Consider the following 26,993-nt stretch of genomic DNA (forward strand, 5'->3'; position numbering starts at 1 on the left):
AGTTCCTCAGGGACGCCAAACCGGCAGAACATCTGGTCAACCAGTTTCTCTGCAGTGGTGGTGGCACTCTGGCCATTTTGTGAAGTAGTCCATGGCTACCAATACATAGTGGTTACCCTGATCAGTGGTGGGGAATGGACCCAGGATGTCAACACCCTCTCTCTCAAATGGTGCTCCTACCCGGTACTGCTGCAAAGGGGCATGTGACTGCTTGGCTGTGCATGCGTCGCAGCGGTGAACGAACAACTCCACGTCATGCCGGCAACCTGGCCAATAGAACCGCCTTCTCAAACAGTGCAGGGTCTTGGCCACACCAAAACGTCTCAACCCTGCCGCACCATGAACCAACTTAAGCACCTGACTTCTCAGGGTGCGAGGAATCTGGAGCTGAAGGATCTTCTGTTGACCCCCTGGAGATGTCCAGCGATGGTAAAAGAGCCCTTCTTGATCTATGATGCTGGCCCACTGGAAGTATAATGCCTTGGTATTTTGGTCAAGTGCTGCTACCTCTGACTGACCAGCCTCCAGCCAGGATTGAACCCTGGAGAGGACAAGATCTCCCCTCTGGGTCACTGGAGATCGATTGTCTCGCAGTCATCGCCACTGGATGTCTCTGTAGCCTGTAATGCAGCCAACCTGAGATCTTGTGAGTGACATAACCTGCAGGGCATTTGCATTGTTGTGGAGTCTTCCCGCCCGATGTCTAATGTCAAAATCATAGTCTTGAAGGATCTCCAAATGGCGGAGACCCAGGACAAAGGCCAGCAGCTCTCGTCGTGTGACGCAGTAATTTCTTTCTGGCTTGCTCAGGGTGCGGCTGAAGTATGCGATGGCCTGTTCACCATGATCTCCTTCCTGTGACAGCACAGCCCCTACACCTACGTTGCTGGCATCCGTGTCTACAATAAACGGCCTTCCTGGGTCGGGGAAGGCCAGCACTGGAGCTTCTGTCAAGAAACTTCGAAGCTCCACGGTGTTGGTAGGAACAGGCCACTCTCGAACAGCAGTCACTTTGGCTGGATCAGTAGCCACACCTTCACCACTAATGACATGTCCCAGGAAGGTAACCCTCCGCAGTAATAAGTGACGCTTTTTATGATCTTTTTTATGATGTGAAGATGACCACAGCATGCTTCATCTAACGGAACCGTGTGACAGGTCTGCGTACGTCAGGTTAGCATACGCCCTGGCGAAGCAGTGCTGCATCCAAGCAGGTTCCACTTCGGACATTCGTTTTGGGAGGAGATTCCTATGCGCATCTAATTTCAGTTGGATGCAGCGAGGAGTCGACTGCTATCTACGTGATGTAAATATCACTGGGAAGATTGAATTTTTAAGGCTGCCTGTGAAGTTGACACTCAGACAGTTTTATTTATGAGAAACACTGCCTTTGGAGCCAGGATGCAAGGACAGATGAATGTCTCAAAGGAAACCCCAACGCATGACAGCACGCAGACAAGAATGCAGACTGCTGACCTTTCCTTTTCTGTGGAACACAGACAGCCGCTTATCCTGCTTTAGTCCTGACCAACGCTTGAGAATTGGGGTTTAAAACACAATTCATGGAAATAGTAATTGATCTGATCCAGTGGTATTGTTCCAACTCCTCAAGGATCCTGCTTTACTAATGGATGATAAGTGAAAGCATGTGTTTCCCTGATCCCTACGGTTCATTCAAAGGACAGCCTGTTTTGAGTGGGCGAGACATCATTATAAGGGAGCCATCCAGGCACTTCTGTCTTCAGACGCCCGGTAGCGACTTCAACAAAGCAGTTCTAAGATGGGACGGGCAGCAGTGGCAGAGCAGGCTACAGGCCCGGACAACTCCCTGACCATCCTCATCAAACACTGCCGGGACATGAAGAGACAGGAGGCACGCACCGCAGCTCTCACTCTCCTCATGATGCTCTGCTGTCTGTTCGTCTCAATCTGCGGCATCTTTGCCAACTCCCAGCGTGAGTTGCAATCCAGGAGAGATGTGGTATGTCAACTGGCTTTCATGAAATTCAGCCTTCAGGCATTCCTTTTAACAGTTGTTTGATTGAAGTTAATATGTGTTCTCTTTTAAATGTACATACCTTCAAAACATCAACGCAAGGCAGTGAGCAATATAGGATGATCATGATTTGTAATTGATGCGAAATTCATCCAGAGGTTTATGTGAGTCTCTTTTTACGTGAAGATTTTCTGTGGTCAAACTTGTCATATTCAACTCATCTCTAGAGATCGCGACAAAATAGCTGATATTTACTTCAATCCATCCGCATCAAACATGCAGCAACAACTCTCTTTCAGAGATCAAAAGCTTCTCTCTTTGTCAGATGTCAGCTTTAGGGTACCACCAAGTAAACTTCAATGATGATCGCCAGATACAACTGAGCACAAACGCTGATTACGGAAAATAAACTGCATGCATCTGCCTTCATTTCCAGGAATTCCTTTCTCATCTCTGACCTCCGATCGTCTTTGTTTCCCACCTGCGTTGCTGCTGTGAGAACCTCACATTTCATTGCTTCGTGCTGGAATTTCACACAGTATGTCATCATGTTCTTGGCTTACATGTGTGCGAGTCTCTCTTTAGACTCGGTGGATGAATTCCTTTTCATCGACCAAAGGCTGTCAATTTTGTGGCTGTGAAGTTCTGTCACTGTTTTGGTCTCTTGTTCCAGTTGCTTTACTTTTTCTTTCTGAGGCAAGAGGATTCGCTGTATTTTTTGATTTTGCCATTTTCCTCCTTTGTCCCTTGACTTTTTCAATTGACAGTTTCCTCTCATTGGCTTTGCCAAGTGTAGCCATCTTTACATGGTGCATGTCTCTCTCCGTCCTTCATTCCTGATTTATTTTCCATCCATCTGAAAAGCTCTGTGGTACCAAGGTTCAGCGGACACGTCTTCTATGATCCAGCTGCTGGTTGATGGTGTGAGGAGATACCTTCCACTCGGTGCATGTTCTTCACTTCTTTATGTCTATCTTGCCCTCACAGACACCAAACATCAGTCCGTTGAAATCTGACAAGCACGTGCTTTGTCCCTCAGGTGAGCAACCTTTGCACAGGTGGGTGATCTATCGTTCTCCATCTGAGTTTTTGTTTTCTTCATTTCACTCTGCACAGATTCTGCTGAAACCGAACCACAAAAGATGAGCGTTCATGTTGGTAAGTGGTGTTTTGATGATTGAAAATGAGGTGAAGGATGGCGCAGTCAGAGAAACAACGCAGTTTCAGACAGTTACTATGGGCCCGTGCCTGGCTGGAGTCTATCGCCCTTACTGGACGTACGTGGTTGGTGAAATCGCATCTGTCAACTAGAGGTTTTATAATCAATTAATTGTGATTAATCATATTTCAAAATTTGTCGCCCGAATGAGCAAACTAAAGTTCAATCTGTACACATAAGCCTAAACATCAGGGAGCAAACTCTTTTTTGCATAAACTGCATTAAACATCATTGTATTGTATCATGAAGATACAAACTGAATCCACAGAGAAAGAAAGCATCTTCAGCAAGTCCTTGCAGTCACCATGGGTGACAGCGCTTCCTCTACAGCAAACGTTCACTTTTAGGTCCCATTTTATTTCCTATTTACAGGCTCGCCCCCGGTCAGATTGTAACTGTTATTTTATGATCTTTACTGGTTTTTTCCTGCAGGGCTGCACAACCATACATGGGAGGTCATTGATGGAGAATATTTCGATGAGGAGAAGCAGGCCATCGTGATCCCAAACCCCGGATTCTACTTTGTCTACGTGGCAGCAACCTGTTGGTGCAGGGGAACTGAACCCCCTTCTGCTGGCATCCATGTCAAGCTGCATAAATGGAACGCTGACTATGATAAGCAAGTCATGATGGAGGAAGGACAGGAAGAGCTCCACTGTCCTCACGACGGTCTCAAACACATATACATAGGGCAGGTTTTTAAGCTTCGGGCTATGGATCATCTAACAGTGAGCCTTCGCCCCAAAGACAAAGTGCATATCAAATCTTCGTTCGGGGCTTTCACCACATCCTTCCCCTGAGTTTAGGTGGAGAATAAGACATGCTTCCCTTCATATATTTGTTTAATAATCTGATTCCTAACGGAAGAAAGGCTTGCTGTTTGTAAGTTTAATCTCAATCAATAAGCTAATACGCTGCATATCAATCTCATTATCATTCAAACATGCCGTTCTTTTTGTTCCTCAGAAGAATCCAATACTAAGAAGGTCTGAAATCTTTGTTCTGCATTTTGAAATCATCCATGTTTGAGGGTGTCATGTTGTGTGTTGGAGTACAGTGGTTGAGGTTCAAGTTCAAGTGTGGAAGAACTATGATGTATGTCAACAAAATCAAATTATTTTTACCAACTTTTACAGACTTTTTCTTTGTGTTGGGATTCACCCTAGGATTATAAAGCATGGTCACTTATGTGCTTTGTCATTTGGCATCCATTTGATTTTTTTTTTATCACAATAAATCAATAAAGTATAAGAAGTGTGTTTTGTTTTCAAACATCAAATCTCATTTTCAGTCAAAGATGAGCAAATGTCTCTTAGATGTTCATCAACAGTACAAAAGAGTACTGCCTTCAACCCTGAACAGGACTAAGCTTTGGGTAATTGACAATGTACGTATATACATGAAATATAAGTCATATACAGGTGTGCTGTAGTGCAAACAGGCCAGTCAGATCAGTAGGTTGAAAGTGACAGTAGTGAGAGGTGTCACAAAGTTATTGTTCATGATTGTCATGGTGGAGGAATCTATTTCGGCGCCTCGTGGTTTCAGCCCGATCCAGGGTGTGTGGGGTCTTTGGTGCCGTATTCCTGGTCCTGGACTTGTACAGGTGGGTGAGGAGGAGCTGTGTTGGGAGTTGCCTCCTGAAGTCCACTGTCATCTCCACTGTCTTGAGCTCCAGGTTGTTTCTGCGACTCCACCGAACCAGGCCTTAGCATGTTGTCTCCAGTGTGTTTGCTTGACACATCTGAATGCATGTTATGTTTGAGCATAAATCCAAAAGGTAAAGGTTGCAGGCTGCTGTGCCTGATGCTGTGAACGGTGAATTTTAGACCATTTCTACCCATTTAGGCCTTTTCTACCCAGACAGTGACTGCACCATCGTCCCGACATCTAACTGGTGGATTAGTGTACAACAAACCTGACTAACTGAAGTTTGACAGGGATAAAACTTGTACCGTGCATCTGCAGACACGTGGGAAATTCATTTTTGTTCCCACAATATCTGAGGAAAAAGTGGAAAAAATCTCAATTGATCGCAGTTAAATCGTGTAAGAATATTTGCCACAAGAAGCCACATTTTTCAATTTGAATGACTTTGGTATATTACTGAAACTAATGATGGACCCATACATACATTCAAACAACAAAATATTATTTTGCATCAGTTTGACAATGGCACAATACATCACGATGGTGGCTATATTCAAGGTTTTATATCACCTTTTTTAAACTAAAGCTCTTTAATTGTCTTGAAAATATTTGTATAAGAATTTCAATTTCAGAGTAGTGAAAACCCTGGTCATTGTGTAGTGAAAAACATCACTGAACAAAAGCAAACAGATGCTTTTGTTTGCTTCTGTTCAGGGATTCCTCCATGTTTGTTGTTGTTGTTATCATCCTAGCTGCGACGTGTCTTGTGCATCAGTGTGATCAGTGGACCAGGAACTCCTGCCCTTACAAAGGTTCTGTGTTGTCGGGAGAGCAAACTGTTAAATTAAATAAAATATTCGCGGTAATTACAACTAATTAATCGTAATTAACTCGTTCAAGTCCCACTGCTAGTATTTAGCTTTTGACACATTCTGACACATTTCAGTCATTGACTTGATATGCTTTGCATTTAGATGCTTTGTCTTACCACTTCTGTCAGCAAGTGTGCGAAGGGTGTTTACAGTCAGGCTCCACTGAGCTACTTGATAGTATCTGAACATTCAATTAAATGAAGCTTGAGCAATTTCTTGGAATGACAACCAACTAATCACTGTTGTTGGAATTATTATTTTTTTTATAATAATGAATAAGAGTCATATTGCTGCTTTGATGACATGCTGCTTTTACCCCTGACGTCAGGTGATCAGATGTTTGAGAGATTTGAAGTCGTCTTCACTGGGTTTTTTGCTTTAGTAAAATGAAATTAAATATGTGACAATAGTGGAGGCCGCAAGTAGTTAAACAGCCAAGGCACAGGTATCAGGTGCACCACAGGAGTGGGGGCCAAAGTGTGGCCTGATTGGAATTCCAAATATAACTCATTACTTTTTGTTTTTAGTTCATTTTCATTTAAAATTAAATAATATTCATGAGTAACGCTTAGTTTAACAAGACATTTCTCCCTCAAAATAAATATTTTTCAGAAAAAAATATATCTCACAAAACTTGTCACCACTTAAAAAGATCTTCCATCATTTTTAAATAAATGTTATATGTTACCCATATAGTTTCATGGCGTATTTTCATTTAGTTTCCAATATACAATATATAGGAGGCAAAATCTAATGTTCCTTTTCATCTCTCCGTCCGTGCTTTGCTCTTCACAGTGATCAATGTGGCCCCCGTAGGAAGTTTAACTGCCCACCCATAGGGCGATTGTCATAGGAGGTCAAAGGAGTAGAATCCATTTTTGAAGAAAAGTCACTTGACCATATAGTACATGCATTTTATTGCACATTAAACCAAACAAGTATGTGTTGACGTTTGGTCCGGACATTTGAAATTAGAACCAGTCCTATCACAGAGGCATATTACAGCACACTTAATCCAAAAAAAAAGGAGGTGAACATCGAGCATAATGTGGTGGTACATTCCCAAAGCATGAATACAGTCACACACGCGGCACATGCTGATCATCTCACATAGAAGACCACCCCTCTTCTTACTATATATCGGACTTCAAAAGCTTGACAAAGCCAGGGGAAAGAACCAGGACAAATTAAATAACAATAGAAGACACTAGACACGCAAGTCGAAAACTGCGCATCTCACCAAAATACGTGAACGTGGCTGAAGAAGACGTAACAATAAATTGTATTCCTGCTTTCAGTCGTGACGCAAAAAAGGTCCATTAGTAGAGGCTGCGGTGCCAAGGTTCGCCCTTAACACAATCACACACAGGTTAACTACACAACACGGTCACTTCCAAATATAAAAACTTTATTTCATAACCAATGAAGCACCCGGGAGTTATTGCAAAGGCTTTTCATTCTTCAATTGTGTTCAATTATTCCCAGCAGTAGAAATGTATTAGTCATTCTTAAACAAAATGTGTTCTGTGGGGTTACGGTGAGGAAAACGGAATGGTTTATCAGGGCAATGATTTAAAAGAAAACTGACCTCTTATTTTAATGAGCTGAAGAACAAGTGATTTTTATATCCTTCGAGGAGACCAAAGGTATAATGTGATTATATCAGTTTTTACACTACAGTTTTACTTGCAGACCAGGATTACCTGAATATGAAGGAAAATATCACAGACTTTTTGTCTTCGTGGAATTGAAGAATGAAATATTTCATTTTGGTGCTTGCTTACTTGATTATATACCACTGTTTATGTGTCTTAAATTTGGTCTTCGATTGAATATTGACTGACATGAAAATATACTGTCGGAGTTTCCGACACACTTGAGTGACACTGATATCCACGTGCTTTTCATCTCCGTGCGTGAGCACGTAATTAGCTCAGGAGTTCCAAGTAGGTGACAGGAACTTTTCCCTTTTCATTTCCTCGCTCTCCAACCAGCCAATCGGGATCCATGCCTGGGACGGTGTAAACGGTGATGAGCTTTAAAAGAGAGCAAAAAACATCTTTTCATACTTTGTGCTTGAACTCCTGTGTTGGCAGAGACACACAATCAAACCACTCTTACTTTACCTCATCAGCCAACAGAGAGAGTTCGCTGGTATCATGGGCATCATAGTCATACAGGACTTTAGCCTTCCTGGTGCCTGTAACAGGAAGCTGCATCTGCTCCATGTTCAGTGTTCCTGGCTTATTGCTGGAGGAGTTGGAGGGCGTGACGGACGGCCCCGAGCTCCCACCTGCATCTGTGCGCCTGTTAGGAATAAGAGGACAGAGAGGAACAGAGCTTTATTTCTATGAAATAAAACGTGTGAAGCAACCAGGCCTTATAAGTCTAAGACCATGGATCGCAGTCTTAAAAATGGCAGGATCTTCTGTTCATTCCATCCAGAGAGGTTCACATATCTTAGGGACTGTTGACTAAGGATGGTGCGTGACTTTTATTGTCATGATGAAGTTAAAGTTGGCGCCCTCCCTATGTTCCCGTGAGAGATTACGCCGGTCAGTTGTTGCACCAGAAGTGCTGCAAAAAATTGAGGATTCCCGGCCTCTTTACTTCCGTCAATATATCTGAATTTAATTGAGAAGCAGGGAAGGTGGTCAGAACTATCAATGCTCCCAAAAGGATCAGATGTGCACTCTCAGTGGAGCAGATGGACATGGCTTCATGACAAATTCCAACAGGTTAGTTGAGCTGCCGTTCATCATTGCTAGTCTGGCTTGTGCTGAGGCTTGAAAAGAAGCTTTTAAACAGATTAAGGTTTAATATTTTGCATTCATTTACACTTAAAAACATGAGTGTTTTTTATTTAATTATTTGATTGAATTTATTGTTTATCTGTGGTTCTGTTTTTGATGCCAATAAAAAAAGAAATTTCTTTAATCTCTTAGTATCAACAATCATGCAATCTTTCTCAAGTTTGCAATCATACTATCGATATGATTATTTCACATTTGGTCATTCATGCCAGATATCCCAATATAGAAAATGATGCGATATGACTGCATTTTCAGAAAGATATCAACATTACCATACAAAACAATGTAGAAAGTCACTGGTCAATCACAAGCCAGCACGAAATGACGTTTGTGGTTGACCGGTCTTAGCTGTACAATGAAAGTAGGGCTGAAAGATATAACGTTATAGTATCGATACTTATATATGAAGATATTCAAGAAGGTTTGTGCGGATCGGGAAGTTTGGGCTTCCTTGCTCCGAATGCTGCCTCCGCGACCCGACCCCGGATAAGCAGCAGAAGAAGGAGGTGAAGGTGAAGGTGAATCACTTCTATCATATAGCATTCATCCAGATTGTGGAGTCAATCTTGTGTAGCTCAGATGGGCAACAGTTCACACATGAGGTTCGCATCATCAATAAACAAAATAAATTGACTTGACGGTTAGATAAAATACACAGCTTTTACACACACACAGTCTTATACTCACTTGCTGAGTTCCCTTTGCAGTTCATGCATGTAGTGGTGACACTGAGCGTAGTATGTGGCTTGAGCTTCTGCAAAGTCTTGCAAACATCGCTGGTGGTTGAGCTGAGAACAGAATCACAAAAATAAAATAGAAATATAGTCATAATAGTGCAGGAAAGAGCTAATGGATTTATGATAAATGAATCAGCAGCTGGGACCACAGAGCACGAGCTCAATAATGCTGCGACCCTTTCCTGCGATGGACTCACATGTGTGCTGCTGATTCCTTCCAGCAACAGCCTGGTGACCTCTGCCTGACGGTCAAACTCAGTCTGAGCAATGCGAAGCTCATGCTCTGCCTGTAAAAATTGGTGAAAGTAGGTTAATGGAATGGAAGCATACTACACAATTTATCCAAAATTTCTCACATGAATGATCGCTACCACCTAGACGTCCGTCTACTTACCTTGTCCACTTCCTCACTGAGCAGCTGTGGGACGAGAAGAGTCATTAGAGAAAGGTGCAAAATAAAACAGTAAATCGAACGACAGCACATGTTCTGTACATAGGGGGAGAACACAACAAACCAGATGGAAGATGCATTTTTGTGGATAAATTATTACAATGAAGAATACTCCCACCACTCATACTACTAGTCCTGTGATGCACTGCAACAGCTGAAGCTCTCATGACAGATATAGGTTGATTATAATTCCAGATTAAACATGGTTCGCTTCTGTAAATTCTACAAATGTCAACTGTCATTTTGATGTGGCCCCCTGAGTGACTGAGGTTGAGGCCTCCGTTACATTCATAAAATGTGTCTTCCACTACATCTACAATCATATCTGTAGAGTGGCTCAGGCTTGTACGGGAGTCACACACTAAGGTCTCTTCTACACAATACACGACAACATCTGCTACGGAAAACCACAGAGGATGGATGGTCCATGAACCTTCTTCTGCTCCGACACACAGGAATCTGTTTCCACATCCCAATTGTCCCAGTCACTGCGAAGCTGGCCCAGTGACACGTTCAACACAAAGAGTGACAGCAACAAATGATTTACTTGACAGTACTTATATGAACATGAAGTCGAGGACTGACCTATGTACTGGTGTAGTCTGGGTATCCAAACAAAAAGTAAAAAGTATTGATTATCGGCAGCGTATTGCTGTTACAGTATGTATGTATATGTGTGTGTGTATATATATATATATATATATATATATATATATATATATATATATATATATAGATATAGATATAGATATAGATATATATTTTTTTTTTTAACACACATTCATTTTATCCATTTTGTTAGTCAATGTATCAAATTGTCTCTAATTTTGCAAAAGTTTTAACATTACTTTCGTAATACTGTCTCCATTGTGCTCATGAGGTTTCTTTCCATATAATATCTTCCCTGTATGCACCACTCACTCAGAAGAGTTTTTGTACCTGCTCTTTTAGAGCTTTGTGATACTTACTCATATACGGGTTACGTCTTTTGGAACAAAGGTTTTAAACCAAACTGTATATGTCGTCCAATTATATTATGTGAATCCTGCATGCACAGCCATGCTCCCACTTTTTCCTGGCTAGTCAACGATGAGCAGCAGGTTAAGGTCAATCGCAGACTCTTACCGCGGATGCACTTGCAGAAAGAACATAATTTCGAGGCCGTGTCTCCTGAAAATCTGGTGCAGCCTACAAACAGAAGCAGGGGGAGGAGACAAACATGAACATGTCATGCCATTGCCATCAGTGCAGTGAACAGCTCAGCGACAAGCAAGACAGTGCAGACCAGTGCAGTGTTGGATTGATATAAACTGCTATTTCATTCATGAATATCAAAGTCAGGTGTGGTGATACTTAATAAACCTCATGTGGGAGAACGAAGAAAAGTCAATGGCAAATATTTTCAATGTTACACTTTCTTATTATTATTTTAAACCTCTATCTCATTTCACTTTGATCAGATATTTTCCAGACTTGTACTCTGAAAATACTGTCTTTCTTTAAACAATTATTTACAGATAATGAGCTCTAACTCCACTTTGACCTAATTTTATTTTTTGAACTTGAAGAATCATGGTAAACTTCAATAAAAAGGGAATTAAAATAACACAAGGTCAGGTTAATGTCACACTTATTTAACTTCACTGTTCACAGTCTAAATCATTCCATCCTGTTGAAGATGTTTAACTACAATTAATTGTTTAACTTTAGTGTGTTTTAAAATGACAAAACTGAGTCACAGCAATGCTGAAATCTGTTGTGAGATAATTAACAGTTTAGTCAGTCGTGTTTAAGGATCACACATGTAGAGGGAGCTTCAGCTACATGCAGCAGGCACTTCAGGCAACGGAGTCAAGTGGGAGAGACAAACAGAGTAGGTGACTCTCAAAGCAGGTGCACACAAAAACATGCCACGTCATGCTGACCTATGAAGCAATTTCACAAACCTATTAAATCATTTTGCCGTCTCAGCAAATAAACTAGCAATGATGATTCTTCTGCCTAGACATGAGAACGTGACATGAAGTGTCTCTAGCTGGGCCCCTGGCTTTTTGGGACAAGCTTTACACCAAAATAAATAAATAAATAATATATATCTGTGTGTGCATGGGCGTTCCCAACTTTCCAGTGAGTTTAGATGTTGAAGAACTTGTCATATTTTCACAATTTTACAGCAATAAAATCTAAATAAACCCAGGCAACCCGTGTATAATTGCAGCAACCAAGGGCTTGAAAAATACTGGATTATAAGTCAATGGCTGCGTTGTCATTGCATAACCACACCGTCCAGCAAAGCTTCATTAGGCCAGATATTGAATGGAAAAAAAAGAATAACGAGAGCAAACTTATGGCGCCCCCTGTGGTTCACCACTATAAGTACATGGTGATGGCTTGAGTGCTGATTCTTAGTTTATAAGAACGCTGGAAAACTAAGAAGAAAACTCACTGCTGCTTTCGCTTCAGCCTGTTTGGCCTTTTTCAGACGTGCTTTACAGATGTCAAGGTCAAGACGACGATTCTCCAGAAGTCGTCGTTCTTTCTGCAGAGGACATGAGGACATGTCTAGATGTTGCTGTGAGGAATGTGAGGCCATTTTGAGAACATTCATCTGCATCACCGATATTGTTCTCCAGTCACCCTCGAGGAAATTGCGTAGCGGCGTGAGAAAGGTGGCAGCTGACGTTTGGAGGAATTCTCGCTCGGCTCCTCCAAGCCTTTTCTGGTACTCCCCGACTGTGATCAGAGTGCTACCTGCAAAGAAGTTCACAAAGAACAGGCTATAATAGCATGTCACAGTTTTCAACTGTGTATTTAGTGTGTTGAGTACTTATATTTTCAAAGGTTCTATGGCATCTGTAAGATGAGATGAGTGCACCTGATGAAAACTATAGACACGGAGGTATATGTCCCCGTGGTTGTTGAGCCATGTCAAATGTTCAAACACTATGATTATGACTATGAGCAAAGTCAGCAGCTCATGACTTTCACATTCACTCATTACTGCAGGGATTTGGATGCTGTGAGGCTGCAGCCTTCCTTGCTAGACGTTTCATCAACCTGAAGATTATTTTTACGCAAAAATAAATGCATGAAAAAAAAAAAGTGGGAAAAAAAAGTGAACAAAAAGAAGCCCTGGCTGTTATCGCGGTCTAGTTCAACATTCAGTATATACTATTTGTGTCAGGCTTCTAGTCACATGACTACAGGTTAAGTCAAGTATCCTCACTCGATGTCATGCGATCTTAGGGAAGACGTTGCAGCGTAGTAACGTATCGTGGACTAACCCTACCTCCCACCTCACATAAAGGATGCACTGACCATATGGTGACTCTGGTCCAAATTCACTGGCAGCATCGAGCATGTATTGACCAAGCAGCTCTGCATTGGTGGTCCTGGATGGAAGCCTTTTATCCAGCTTGTCATAGATGAACTCCTCAATTCGTGCACCTGAAACAACAACAAACTAACTCAGCTTTCAAAGAGGTGCAACATGAATTAACACTTTAACTTGCATTAACTCCAGCAAGACTAGCATCAATGGAGTTTATACAGATCATAGAACCGTACGTCAACTGGCCACTCATACAATTTAGAGAAGAGCAGGGCAAAGTGTGGGACCATATGCGGCCCGATTTTCGTGGCCTTTCTGACGTCAGACTAAAACTATAATTGATATGTTATGATTTTTCTGCCTTTTTTTTTTGTTCTTTCTTTTTTTAGTCACCAACACCACTTCAGCAGCAAATATAGCATGTTTTTGTTTTAAGACTAAAGTTTTCTTCTTTTCATTGGCCATTTTTGTGTGTTTTTTCTCTTTCCTCAAAATATATTGAAGGAATATTGAAAATATATTTTGAAATAAATTGCCTGTTCATTTGGAACGTCTGGTCTACAGTTATGTTGATTTATATTCAAATTAAATGCATATGAAATGACATATTTCAATAGGTTTACATTTACACTTCTCAATATCCTTACTTACATTTAGTCTTTTTAGGTTCGTTGTGTCCTTGTTACTGTTACATATGTATTGTGGATATTTTTCCATCATGTTTTGTAGTCATCGCTGTCCTTCTTTTGTTGATGGCCCCTCACAAAACTTACAGTTTCTAATGTGGCCTTTTAGGAAATTTAATTGCCCACCTCTGATTTGGAGTGTGTTGATGTAATACCAAGGCAAATCATTTCTCTGTGAAGTTGTTCATTGTACTTTATTTTGCTTTTAAACTCCCCACTAATCCCTAACAATGTTCAGGTCTTGTAGCATTGAATTGGGCTTTTATCCGTACTTAAATTGAGATTAATACATGTTTTTTGGGGCAAAAGTACAATTGCCATTTCAAGGAAAATACACTGGAATGTACAAGAGATAATTTAAACAAAAACATATTAGCATCCACAGCGCTACAATTATTTTGGCATCGTCACCGTGCACCTTCCAGGCATTCATTAGTAATTCAACACCTGGGAGTATCTGCATCGTGCACATCCACACCCCGTCAACACGCCACTTCGGCGGACAATAGAATCACCTTGTCAACTCAGGAAATACAGATGCGCAAACAAAAAACAAAACATTCCTGTGACTGATTTTTTTGTTTCCATACTCTATTTACTTGAGTGCAATGCAGGAAAAGAGGCCAGGACTTACCCGTGTGGTCAACTGCAGCATGAGTATTTGAAAACAGACAGTGAAAAATAATTATTGATCGGATAAAGAAAAAAAATACAAATTCAGGTGGCCTTTCTTTAAATTCAACATAATCATGACATCCGCCATCCTTCAGGATATTTTCAAAGGGTCAGAAAAAGCAACAGCATTTTCACACAAAATATCTTTGCAATGCTTTCATTTTTCAGATAAGTATTCTTGTGCTTTAAACAGAACCAAAACAATTGTTCACTCCTTCTTTTTTTCTTCTACAGGTTAACATATCTTCTATGTCCTTCATGAAATTTCTCATCGATATAGCTATTTAGCTAAAATAAAGAAAAAAATAATTCCAAACTTAAGGACCAAAATGGAAATAATGAATTCCAAAACTCAAACGTTTTAAAGCGGACACAGAGCTTGCAGAGGCTCTGGCTCACGTTCCATCCCTGGCTGTTCATCTGACCTTCTTCCTGCCTGCTGGTCTCAGAGACTTGTGGGACTTTTTTTTTTTTTTGGACATACTTCCTGTAATTTTTCCAAATGATGTTTGCCGCCATTGTTTTGCTTTGTGGAATATGATGACTCAAAAACCTACTTGGGTTTGGCTGCAGGAGAACCTCTGTTTGCCTCAAGATCTTTTCAGTCCAGTTTTTGGTGCAGTCAGCTCGCATCAGCAGGTTCTCCAGATGTGGATCCAACTCAGTTTTCTCAGCCTGGCCCAGCTTCTCCTCTGTGAACTATCAGGCAAAAAACACTGGGTAAAAAAGCTATTGAAACACGTTGACCATATTGTTATATTGTGCACGTCGGATCAGAGCCGACCCTTCTCACACTGGTCATGGACTGTCCTTCTGGCAGGAGGCTACAGTGAATCCAGATCAGAACCTCCCATCACAAGAAGAGCTTTTTCCTCTCGGCCATCAGACAGATCACTTTGTGAATTTGTAGTTTATTTTTTATTACCTCTATTATTATTGTTTAGTTTTATTCTTTATTTTATTTATTTATTTTTGTTTATTTCTTTTTATTATCATTCTTATGTTTTGCTCATTATTGCACGTTGTTCCAAAGCTGGTGGGATCCTCACTGACCTTGGCAATAAAACTGATTGTGATTGTTTTATATTTCTCTCTTTGAACCGAGGAGTAGCGCCTACAGAAGAGTACTGACCACCTCAGACTGGGAGCTTCCATGGTGGTCGGTGAGCTCTCACGTATGGAAGAAGCCAAATCTCACGTCTGAAGCTCACACCAAACAGTACGACAGTAAGAGCCAAGCTGCGCTACGATCTGACGGGCATTAGTTATGAATACATATTTCATAGTGTCCAAGTATGGAAGCAATATCAGGAGCAAAAACTGTGTGCTAGTCTTCCCCTCAGGAACCAACAAACATGAGTGGAAACAACTGAAGCAAACAGCTGAAGCTCCGGTTGATGACGTATGAGGCACTGCTGTACACCAGATCACAGCCATCAATAATGGATCGGGCTTTGAAAGAGGTTTATCGGCTTACAGCTCGGGTAGAAGTCCGAAAAGACAAAGCACAACAAACAGACCTAATATGAAACGCTAAATAGCGACACGAGCGCGCGTTGTCGACTACATAAGAGGCGAACGGGCCGCAGCATCAGTGCAGGCTGCGGTGGTGACAGTATGGCGGTAAATCAAGGAGATCTGGAGACAGCGACGGCAGGTACCTGCACTGCCCTGGTGAAGAAGACCCCGGCATCAGAAGCCAGCTTTTTCACGTTGAAGTCCATGGTTCCTCCGAGAGTGGCGCATGCAGACGCAGCTCGACCGTTTCCCGCAAAGAGGGAATCCTCTGGATCAGCTGAGGCGATGGAGCGACGCCTGTAATCCCCTTCATGGACGCTCGGCGATCCACTCTCCGCCCTGCCTCCCTGGAACGGGACCAGGCATGACCGCAGACCGCAGATCTAACCGATTTAGGGCAGTCGATTCCCTGACGCCATTTGACGTTAAACCATCAAAGATTCAAAATGATTCAACTGTCATTCACGCATTAATTATTTTATTTGAGAGTCAATCCCAGCTACCGTACTGGAGATGAGGACAGACAACAGTTATGCGTTCATCAATGGACAATTTTGCTTCATCCATTAAACCATTGAATGGTTTTGCACTGCCATTCTCTTCTCCAGGGAGCATTTGAAGCGCACTTGTATTTGGACGTTGTTGTCTCCTCAGCTTTTGTATTTGTTTTGCTTGCAAAAGGCTTATGAGTGAACAAATAAAAAAAAACTTTGCCTTTTAGGATCTTGTTTACTTTTTGATCATGAAGCACAACCATCTGGAGTGTATTGTAATGTAATAATTTGCCTCCAATTACAATGCATTTTTGTTTTTGATCTAAAAGAACTATGTGTATTTTGGCGCAGAGAAGTGTTATGGAACCCGTAAGACAATATTTCAAGGTCCTTTTGAATATACGAAAAACTCATTTACTCGTTCAACATTCAAAGATACATTTTAAATACAGGTTAAACATGCTTGCACGCATAACATACCTCAGCTGTTTACCCAGGGTTAAAAAGGTTGTTTTTTAGTCAATAGCATGGAAAACTATAATCCATTCAGTAAATAATGACGGCAAGCTTTTCGAGTGTGAAACAAAGAGTCACCAGACACATTGTAAAGTCACTCCATTTTTATTGCTTATTCGCGTCAACACTAATAGCGTGGAACAAATCTGTTGAGAATAAAAAATATCACTATTTGGATCAAAATGTTCTTCACTCTGTTTTGGATTAAACTCATAATTCACACACATTCCAACTCTGTTTCATAAATAATCGGCTCACGTCAAACTTGTAAACTAATGTCACTCACCCCTCTACATTTTCTACTGAGAGCAGAGAACCGGACACAGCGTCAGGGACATTATCGTCAACATTGGGTTTCATCACATGGTCTGTCAAAAAGAAAGAAGCAGCTAATCTCCAAAGTGAAGCCTTTCAAGCCACTTGAGCAGGTGTTCTAGTGAAGAAAAGGTAAGATTAAAGTGTCCATGAGCACCCAAACAGCTTGTGTGCGTTAACTTGCATAAGAGACTGAAGCAGACGTTGAGCACTAGCTACAACACGGCCGAGCTGGTCCTGCTCAACCGGGAACAATTCATTTATCATGAGTGGTCATTCTTTGATACTGGCATTGGTGGACATTTATGATGATGTCAGTGGAGTACAAGAGCCTCACACTTTGACAACACACAATAAATAAAGGATCTGGGTTCTTAAAAAAGAGGGAAGAAGATTAGATTGGAACTTACTAGTTGAGTGAGATATATGTCACAAAAGAAACTGAACACCCTCAATAAGCTCTACCATATAGGTTTGAATATATTATAAATTCTACTGACAGACAACTTATGTAAAGCATGACACCTGATAAAATTGCGTCTACAAATGATGCTAGTATGAAACAGTTACATACCCTGCATTGGTTGGCACGTTTGAGGGAACAGCCTTTACAATGGAACATGAGAACCAAACTATATTTACTCTGAAATTTAAGCTCTAACTAGTATGTGTAATAGTTGAGGAAAATAATGAGTATTGACATCCACTTAGAATTCAATGTCAATTAAAAAAAAAAAAAACAACAACAAAACAACGGTTCTGTTCAGAGATGACAGGTGAAAGATGAACAAAAAAATAACTAGTTACACTATTGATGTTAGTTGAGCAGCAGTCTAACTAAAAAAGTGATTCAATGTAATCGCAAAAAGTCTGTCTGCTAAATTTTAATTCTTGAGAACATCACTCCACAACAGAAGGTGTTGCTCGCTGACAAGCCTCAACCAACAGGAAACATCTTCACCAGATATAAATTTGTGGCGACAAGATGATGGATAGAAACTACTGACCAACATTGCCGTTTTTTACTGACACTACAAATGCATTTTCTATAACTGAAAAAAGCATCTTCTACTGTATATTTGATTTATGATATCGCACTGTTATTTTTGACAGTGCACTCCTGTTGTTGCTACTCTTGTGAATATTGAGGACTGTTTGAGGAGAACTTTCTAGTGAAGACCAGCATGAACAACTTATCAGGAAGAGTTCTAAGAGGCCAACCAGCATTATGCCCGACGGTCTTAATAAAGGAGGGGGTTGATTAGTAAAAAAAACAAAAAATAAAAAAAATAAAAATGGGGACAACAGTCAGTATTCTCACTTTCAAAGTGCTTTGATATGGTACGTGGATGGTTGCCCAAAAAAGGCAACTCTATGTGACTGTGTGAGAATATAAATGGATAAATAAATGAAACACCGTAAATCCATCCAGTTACTTATCAATTGGACACAAATTGTTTTTCAATCTGCATTGTTTTGATCAACATTAAGATCCATATGTGTGTTGAGTATGAGAAATGTAGATCAAAATGGATGAGATTGAACTAAATGTTGAGTGATCCAGCTCAAGTAAAACTACACCTACTTTCGAATAAATGGGACGCTGCTTAGTGTGTGTGTGTGTGTGTGTGTGTGTGTGTGTGTGTGTGTGTGTGTGTGTGTATATATATACGAATTTGAAAAAGCATGTCCTTAAGCTGAAAAAAAGAAGAAAGGGGGAAGTTAATATTCTAAACAAATGCTGAATCGAACCCCTGTGACACCTCAACATGAGATTTTTACAGTTATAAAACAATCACACAATAAAATTATGAGACAAGTATATTTACATATGAAACACACACACACACAGAAAACAATGTGTTTTGGAAGATGCGTGACGCTTCTCTGCAGCTTACACATACAGCGGCTACATTTCACTATACACTGTTTAGTGTGAGCAACCGCGAAAGAGCCAACACCTGAGTGCATGATACCTGGCACCACACGGCTGTAATTATTTTGTCTGCCATCATAAAGTTCATGTCCGTGTTTTTGCGCAGTTCCTATTAAAGAATCTGACCAATGTAGAAGCACGGAGACCTACCCCCGAACTCAGAGGGACAACAGTGATCTACACGCCCCAATCCCAATAGTAGAGATGCTCATGTGCAGCAAAATTAAGCACCTTCCAACGCTCAAAATAAAACACCATGCACCACCTCCACTTCTCTTAAAATATTTTTTTAGTCAAAAGAGTGTGAAGAGAACCTGAAACACAACTCTGCTCTACAAATAAATTGTGATAGCTCACAGAGGAAGTAGAATTCACACATGAACCCCTGGTGGAGTCGTGATAAGGTGAGAACTTAATCTTGCCGTGACAGATTTTGGTCACTTGAGAGGTCAACCTCTTTGTCCGAAGTTCACATCCTGTGCGTTACTTGTCTCCATAGGGTCCTCCTTAAAGTTTTCACACTGCTCCATTACTTTCCTAAAAGATGACACAGGGTGGTGACTCAGAACATTCTAAAGAGTGCAGCTCATCATATCATAACAAGCAGCAGTATTTCTTCAAGCAATAGTTTGACCAAAAACTTTCAGTTCAACATTTCTGCCTTACTGTGCCATGTCCTTGGTATCCTGGTGTGAACTCTCCAGTTCCAGAACTTTCTCAAGAAGGCTGAGTCCTCCTTCCTTTATCAGCAGTGGACAGTATTTACTCGCTGCAGGGCAGAAATTGACAGACAAGATTGACTGCAGGGGTCATCACTGAACAAATAATATGTTTTGTAACGGACACACAACAGAGATGAGGCACAGCGTGAAGACACCACACTTTTATACAATAATGTGCCGCATCTACACGATGACCAATAGAAAAAGGAATAATTCAAGAAGAAATCGAGTTTAGTCAGTCTACACTTGTGTTTGTCCTTAATTTAACAGCAAACCTCATCATGAAAAAGATTCTTGCTGATTTTGTACACATCTTTTCAACAGCAAATTATTTTCTTTGAGAAAAAAACTATGAATCCAGTGCAATCCAGTGACCTATCGACTCCAAATTCAATTCAAGACATTGGTATTTCTCTTGAATGGGCTACTGACCACCATTTAACACTGTTTATTTATTGAACTGATTATATATTAAACAGTGCTGTATATGTAAATATTCAATAAGTGAACTATCCAGCATAAAACATTGTTCACTTTATCGCTAATAAAAATTCTGCCCAAAGTTTTTGTAGGCAGTTTGTAGTGAAGCCACTATATTATACCTAATATACAGCGTATAACGGTGAACTAGTGGATAGACCTGAATCAGTGATACTCACGGTAAACTGACACCAGGTTGTAGAGAGCCCATGTGGCCCAGTGCTGGCTGACAGGGGAGATGCCTTGGGGCAGCAGGCGGAGAATGGGCTCAAATGACCTGCGAGACAATGACTGAGTTTTAAGTGTGACCAGTAGAAAACAAGTTTTCCCTTGTACAGCCATATGCTTAGGTCATTATTATTAATAGGGATGCACCGAACATGCAGTGGCCAAATATATTTGGCCAAATAGTGAAAAAAGGCAACGTTCAGCTTTGGTGGCGTGAGCGTGTGATGCGAACGAACACCGTGCAACGCAGCCTGAACAATGATTTTTGGTTCAAATCGACAATATGATGTAATGGAATGTGTTTTTTAATACAAAAATGCACCATAGAGGAGGAATAAACTCTGCAAAGTGCACCACTGATGAAAGTCTGGCAACCCACTCCCCCATTCTCTAAGTGCAGAGAAAAATCTGGCCACAGACTCCCTTAAACAGGAGTGGGTCAAGACAAGTGGAAATGATTTTGACTTTCCGACCCATGTATCATATGTTTCTTCTTTATTTGATAATTCTTTGTTGTCCACAGTGTCAAAGTATCAAGTGTGGACGGATCCGACTGTCACCATGGCGACACTTCTGAGCTACGTGTGATCCAAGGTCGGCACACAGTGTTGAAGTTTTGGGTTCTACTGGAGAGTCAGAATAGAAGTTTGCAATGAGTGTTAAACCAAATTATCAAGAGCCTTCTGTTGACATGATCAGCCTATTATATAATGGAGAATTGTGCTTGGGCCACAAATTGTCAATTTGGTGCCTCCCTATTATTATATGTTTCACTTTTATATATTTGATTATTTCTTTGTATCATTTCCCCAATGCTGCACAACAATACAGAGTCTTAAAAATATATATCATTCTAGACATTATTTTACAGTACAAACAGAAACAAGCTGAATAAAGAAAGAACCTGCTACCATATTTGTCATATTTGATACAACATGTACAATGTGCGATGTAGTGACATACAACATCTTCTGTTTTAATAAATCAGGATAACGGTCCTCCCTTTCAATCAAAACCTTCGCAGGAGAAGGTCACCTGTAGTTGATGTTGCGTCGTGAACTGACATCCCAACTCTGGATGGCTTCCCACATTTTGTCCATCACTGTGTCTCTTTTGGGTTCCTCCATGGACCAAACCTCAGGCCCATCAAACATGATGTGAGAGAGAACTCCACACGCGTTGTACGAAACCTCTATTCCATCTGCTTTACTGTCTAGTAGGTTACTGTTGACAGACAAGATGAAGGGCACATCAATACATCATCAGCATGCGTTTCCTTCCACTTCCTCTTCAAAGCTCTTACCTGAAAACAGTGATGAACTGTGGAGTCAGTAGTTGTGGCCTCAGCACTTTGACCTCAGCTACATTTCCTAAAAGCCCCAGCATGTTTCGATGTAGCTCCTGCTTATCTGGAAACTTCTGAATTGACATGCGTTTACAGAGAGTCACATATTTGATTTTTTTGGCTGATTGTGAAAGCAAATAAGACAAGTTGAGGCAAAATGCGCTGGAGGCACAAATCAATCATGTTATTTAGTAAAATGAAGACAGGAGTATATGGTAGCCAAGGGAGACAAGTATCATCCTGTCCAACTGATTTGAAACTCCTTAGTTCGGTTTTGGCACTAAGAGATCACAGAAAGTCTTTTGAATAGTATCAAGGACGGTGAAATTGATACATTAATATAAAATAAAATAGTCTTTAATACAGCCATTTGACCCATTAATTAACACCTTCTTCGGCGTTTTCACAAATATTTTGAGGGGAGGTTGACCTGGCGGTGACTCACCTGCAAACACTCCAGAAATAGACTCATGCCTCGACAGTTGAGAAACATTTGGCAGTTGTCAGGTGTCTCATCAGTGATATTCCACAGAGCACTCCAAGAAAACTCCATCACTTGATCACACTGATAACAAACATGGACACGCCTTGGTTTAATTTACATTCAAATGAGAGAAATGCCACAAACCTATCATTATCGGATGATTACATTCTGTTCATCTCTGTTTTGCAACACTGGTGGCTCAATCCGAAGCTAGCGATATAAAAAACATACTTGAGTTGAGAAATGCCAGTAAAAAGTTCTTGTTTTTACAGTCTCGTGCTTATAGACTTTCAAGTTGAGGAGATAATATTTACAAAACAATTCAAATGACTAAGTGCAAATTTTTATTATCCAATCACAGTTTGATACTAAAGAACATACCGTTTGATCGTGCAGCTTTTTCTGGATTAAATTCAGCATTGTCTGAAAAAGGTTCAAACAATAATAAAATTATAAATTAATTCAATACGATTATTTCTCAAATGAACTTGTGCTCCAATTGATCTATTGTTTCACATTCACAACAGAATGTGAAAAAGAAGAGACAAGTTTGTTCATGAACAGAAGAGTATGACATTCATTTGAAGAGACCAAGTTATTCAGGCAGAAAATATTATATGAATTGTCCCAAATAATTTGGTACTCGTTTTTAAGTACAAGTTGTGTTTTAATGGTTGACATTAACTTCTTACCTTGACAAAGCCCATCTTTCCCACAGCTTCCTTGTGATGATTGTCCACCTGGCAGACTAAAGCGTTGCAGAGATGGACAGCAATTCTCTGGATGGAGTCGTCCTGCCGTGCAGGCTCTAAGATTTTGAGCAACAGTTGGTTGACTCGAATGTACTGGAATTCTAGCTCCTCTGGAATACTGAAGTTACACAGAGTCAGGCAGCAGTTCCTTTGGACCTGAAAGAGGCAGACGAAGTTCTGAAAGGTTCATCCTCTTGGTTTCTGTTTCGGTTTCCCAAATATGATAATGGTGCATGTATTACGACATCATATCAGTAAAACAACAGCTTTTACATACTGTGACTTCTTGGTACTGCTCCATTCCATTCAACACCACTTGAATGACTTCACGACGCAACCGTACACTCTGATCACTGCGATACTCTGTGTTGGTCAGATAGTACAGTGCAGCACTGCCTGTCACCTGGATGCTTTTGTCATATTTATGGCATTTAAGTGCTGCAATGACAAGCTGGAACAAACCCATATTAGGTGGTTATGACTGTGAAACAGGGTATAAAATAACAAGACATCATCAGCATAATTTTCTTGACGAAAAGGTAATTTGTTATGAGCACAATTTAAAGGTCACATGGCTCAGTTACTTGATATTTGTTTCTAAAAAGTATTCATGACACTGTGTGCACATGAAGAAAATGCGGAGATGTAATAACCACACCTGTAAAGCTCGAAGCAGTTGGTTGCAGTGCTGTATCCTTGCAATGTCAAATAGCTGATTGATGGCTTTGTGTGCCAGCTCAGGCCGGAACTCTGTGTAGGCTTCGATGGCATTTAAGACCTGTTCTTCATTCTTTGATCCAGTAACCTAAGAGATGAAATAAGGTATAAAGCAAAGACAAAAACACCACCACAAAGTATTAATTTGACTATGATGAATGCTGGTGAGCAGTGTACTTTGTTACAAAACCTGGAAGAAATATGCAGAAATACAACCTAATAAAATGTTTTCTGCATTCTTAGTTACAGACACCATGGTCTGTCAATGAAGACAATAATTAGAAAACGACACAGGTGAAGGGGTATTCCAGTCAACAGTACCTTATAAGCTGGGATGTGTGTTACATTGCAAAGGGTCGTGTCGTACAAGCCCAAGAACTGCAGTGGCCTCTTCAGCTCCTGGAGAGGAGCAATGCTACTCTTGCATGGCTCTATGCTGAAAGAGTAAACATGCCTTTATTTCAATGTCTTGAAAGTACAAGGGTATTATCTAATGTATCTAGCATTTAAATTCCTTATCTAATTGTAACGAATAGAGTTTATTCACCTTGGACGACCCATTGCTTCATCGCAGTGTGGGACTGTGCAGTTGTCCTGCATTACATGACCTGAGATGTCCAACGATACAAGATTGGTCAGTCGCAGAACGATGGCTGTCAGGATTTTCCTTGTCATCTTATATTTAAAATTTCGCCGGCTCTCCCGTGAGATGTCAAGGTGCCTGAGGAGTGAAGTATTTGGTCAATAACAACAACAGTTAATTGAAATGAAGCAGCGAACACCCATAATATATAAAGGATATTAAAAATACTAATGTGATTTTCAGAAATATGTGCAACATTAAAGCTTTAAAATATCCAATTGTCTTCATAAATTCATAAAAACTATTATTTTAACTGTGATCACAATCTTTCACAATGAAGCTCATTACTGTGAAAGATGCATTACCACAATCACTAAAAACTCATAGAAATTCAAGGATACTGAAAACTAAAGAGAAGGAAAGAGCTATCATGTCACTCTTGGGACTGTGTTATATTACTTTTCATGCATACAGTACTACTAATTAGTTTCATGAATATACTTTAAACAAACGAAAAAAGAACAACTTCATGATAACTAAAACCCACCTGAGATTGACCAGCTCCACCAGAGTATCTACCAACTCCTCTGACAAGTCTGTGTTGTAGAGAACAAGAGATGCTAGTCTTTCTTTCCACTGGGTTAGAAAAGTGGTTCCCATCAACTGAACATTGGACAGATCCAGTGAGGTGATAGATTTCAGCGGTTTCAGAAGTGTTTCAGCATCCACTTCATCAGGAAGGCTTCCCAGGTTCAGTAGCCTGAGTCGGTGAAAGCCCTCAAAATTAAAGTCTGTCTCAATTGCTTGCCGAGACGCAGGGCTGTCCTCCTCCTCATCCCCCATGTCATCGTTGCAGGCAAGAGGAGCACCGCCTTTTCTGTAGAAGATCAAACTGCAACCGAAGAGACAAAGAGAGACCAATGTCTCTCGGAAGCAAGCAATGGTTTTCAAGCTACGTGATGTCAAACTGTAGCAGTAGGTGAGGTGGAGTTCAATCAGGTCCTGCAACACAAAACAAAAAAACAAATCTTATTTACATGGTAGGGCTTTCAACTAGCTGCCATGTATTTTTAGTCTTCGGGTCTGCAAAACTTGTTTTTTTATACTCTTGTTGAGCATTTCATCAACTGGACAACATACCTGTTTTCTGATACTTTCAAGGTCTCTGTCCCGGACAAACTCTTCTTTCAACTGGACCCTTGTAAGTCTTGTGCTTCTGGGATCTGAGAATAGTTGAAAGAAACCCTCCTCTGGTTCAAATGTGCTGTCTGTGTTGACCAAGTCCATGTATCTAATGGAAATGAACACACGATTATATTAAATTTACCTTTCTGTGCAACCCAGTAAGTTTAGTGAACTCACAATTTTATGAGCTTGTCACAGATTTCACTGGGCAGGAAGATATCAGATCGGAGACAGAGTTTATTTCTCAACCCTTGGTAGCACATGGTTTTTCTAAGGTTCTTCAAGCAGAAGACCATAGTTAGGGTCATGAGGCTGTCAGGGCTGTCTCCTGCTTTGCTTGCCATCTCCTTCACTGCTTGGTCAGCTCAGATGGAAGAATGGGGCAGCACTGTGGACCTACAAAAAGACACGTTATCCTTGTGATAGGTTTAAATTCTACAGACCAAAGAAAAAGAATACTTGCTTGCGAGCAATTACTCATTTAAGCATGTATGTGTTTTAAACAACACAATGGACAATAATGTTAAGGTTAATCTGTTCCTTCTATTTAATTATCAAGCATCAACTTAGGAATATGCGAGACTAAGCAAAAACTGAACGTTGTTTGCTTATCTTTGTGCTCTCAATTTACTCTAATTACTTGTTACAAACTAATTTGAACCTGGTTTACTGAGCCACGAATAGCAGTATGGCTGTGACAATACATTACAACCGCCCGAGTAAGTTTATTTGATTGTAATGTTTTAAATAGCCACACAAAGTGATACATTGGTCGCCTGGCAGTAGAGCGTTACCAAGTTAGCAGGCGAGCTAGCGAGCAACATCACAAGGCAATGCACTTTTACAAAACTAAACCAAAATGCGGAGAGACGACATCAATCTGACGTTGAACTACTTACCCCCAACAATCTATACACAAACGTCGGTTGCTTGTTATGTCGAGTTATTCTGACACTCGCCGATACAGCTGACTCTACATTCCGGCATCTACATTAGCTTGTGGCTAACGATGACTTTCGCTGTATTACTGTTAGCTAACTTAGCAAGTAAGGCTAACGCTCGCTCAGTTCCAGTGAGCCATGACAGGTTACAAGCTACCATCGATACGTGAGGTTGCACGCATTTACGTGGAGTTCTCTACCTTAGCTTTCGCCAAGGTTTTGCGACGCTGTGACGGCGGAATGGAGCTTATTTCGTGTCTCCAGTCTTCACTCATCTGATTTTCGTTCTCTGATGTCAACAAACAGGCTCCTCCCACTCACCCGCCTCCTTCTACATCACCCGGGCT

At 40.7% G+C, this 26,993-nt stretch overlaps 3 protein-coding genes across 9 annotated transcripts; 1 reads left to right on the forward strand and 2 right to left on the reverse strand.

Moving 5' to 3' along the window:
* Window positions 1-1,780: 1,780 nt before the first annotated feature.
* LOC128765616 (uncharacterized) lies at window positions 1,781-4,397 on the forward strand. Its single transcript, XM_053876489.1, has 4 exons — window positions 1,781-1,981; window positions 2,984-3,035; window positions 3,113-3,154; window positions 3,648-4,397. Exons 1-4 carry the CDS (start codon window positions 1,781-1,783, stop codon window positions 4,013-4,015), a joined length of 663 nt encoding a protein of 220 aa, XP_053732464.1. The 3' UTR covers window positions 4,016-4,397.
* A 2,240-nt stretch (window positions 4,398-6,637) lies between these two features.
* sh3glb2b (SH3-domain GRB2-like endophilin B2b) lies at window positions 6,638-16,296 on the reverse strand. Of its 6 annotated transcripts, XM_053851993.1 has the most exons (13): window positions 16,092-16,295; window positions 14,988-15,129; window positions 14,390-14,401; window positions 13,057-13,185; window positions 12,356-12,489; window positions 12,185-12,277; window positions 10,864-10,926; window positions 10,172-10,234; window positions 9,682-9,705; window positions 9,485-9,574; window positions 9,238-9,338; window positions 7,864-8,044; window positions 6,638-7,773 (listed from the first exon to the last, which is right to left on the reverse strand). In XM_053851993.1, the coding sequence occupies exons 1-13, from the start codon at window positions 16,152-16,154 to the stop codon at window positions 7,666-7,668; spliced, it is 1,203 nt and encodes a 400-aa protein (XP_053707968.1). In that variant the 5' UTR covers window positions 16,155-16,295; the 3' UTR covers window positions 6,638-7,665. The 6 variants fall into 6 exon arrangements, with proteins under 6 accessions (XP_053707968.1, XP_053707976.1, XP_053707985.1 ...); XM_053852001.1 differs by lacking the exon at window positions 14,390-14,401 and having other exon boundaries at window positions 16,092-16,296; XM_053852010.1 differs by lacking the exon at window positions 10,172-10,234.
* Window positions 16,297-17,056: 760 nt separating this feature from the next.
* zer1 (zyg-11 related, cell cycle regulator) lies at window positions 17,057-26,956 on the reverse strand. 2 transcript variants are annotated; one of them, XM_053853947.1, is made up of 16 exons: window positions 26,847-26,956; window positions 25,883-26,101; window positions 25,661-25,811; window positions 25,068-25,522; window positions 24,485-24,658; window positions 24,259-24,373; window positions 23,879-24,025; window positions 23,498-23,671; window positions 23,161-23,376; window positions 22,850-22,891; window positions 22,430-22,549; window positions 21,943-22,058; window positions 21,675-21,863; window positions 20,591-20,688; window positions 19,876-19,978; window positions 17,057-19,746 (listed from the first exon to the last, which is right to left on the reverse strand). In XM_053853947.1, the coding sequence occupies exons 2-16, from the start codon at window positions 26,047-26,049 to the stop codon at window positions 19,659-19,661; spliced, it is 2,355 nt and encodes a 784-aa protein (XP_053709922.1). In that variant the 5' UTR covers window positions 26,050-26,101; window positions 26,847-26,956; the 3' UTR covers window positions 17,057-19,658. The 2 variants fall into 2 exon arrangements, with proteins under 2 accessions (XP_053709922.1, XP_053709921.1); XM_053853946.1 differs by having other exon boundaries at window positions 26,605-26,943.
* Window positions 26,957-26,993: the final 37 nt, after the last annotated feature.

This window comes from Synchiropus splendidus, chromosome 1, assembly GCF_027744825.2.
Source record: "Synchiropus splendidus isolate RoL2022-P1 chromosome 1, RoL_Sspl_1.0, whole genome shotgun sequence".
NCBI classification, from domain to species: domain Eukaryota; kingdom Metazoa; phylum Chordata; class Actinopteri; order Syngnathiformes; family Callionymidae; genus Synchiropus; species Synchiropus splendidus.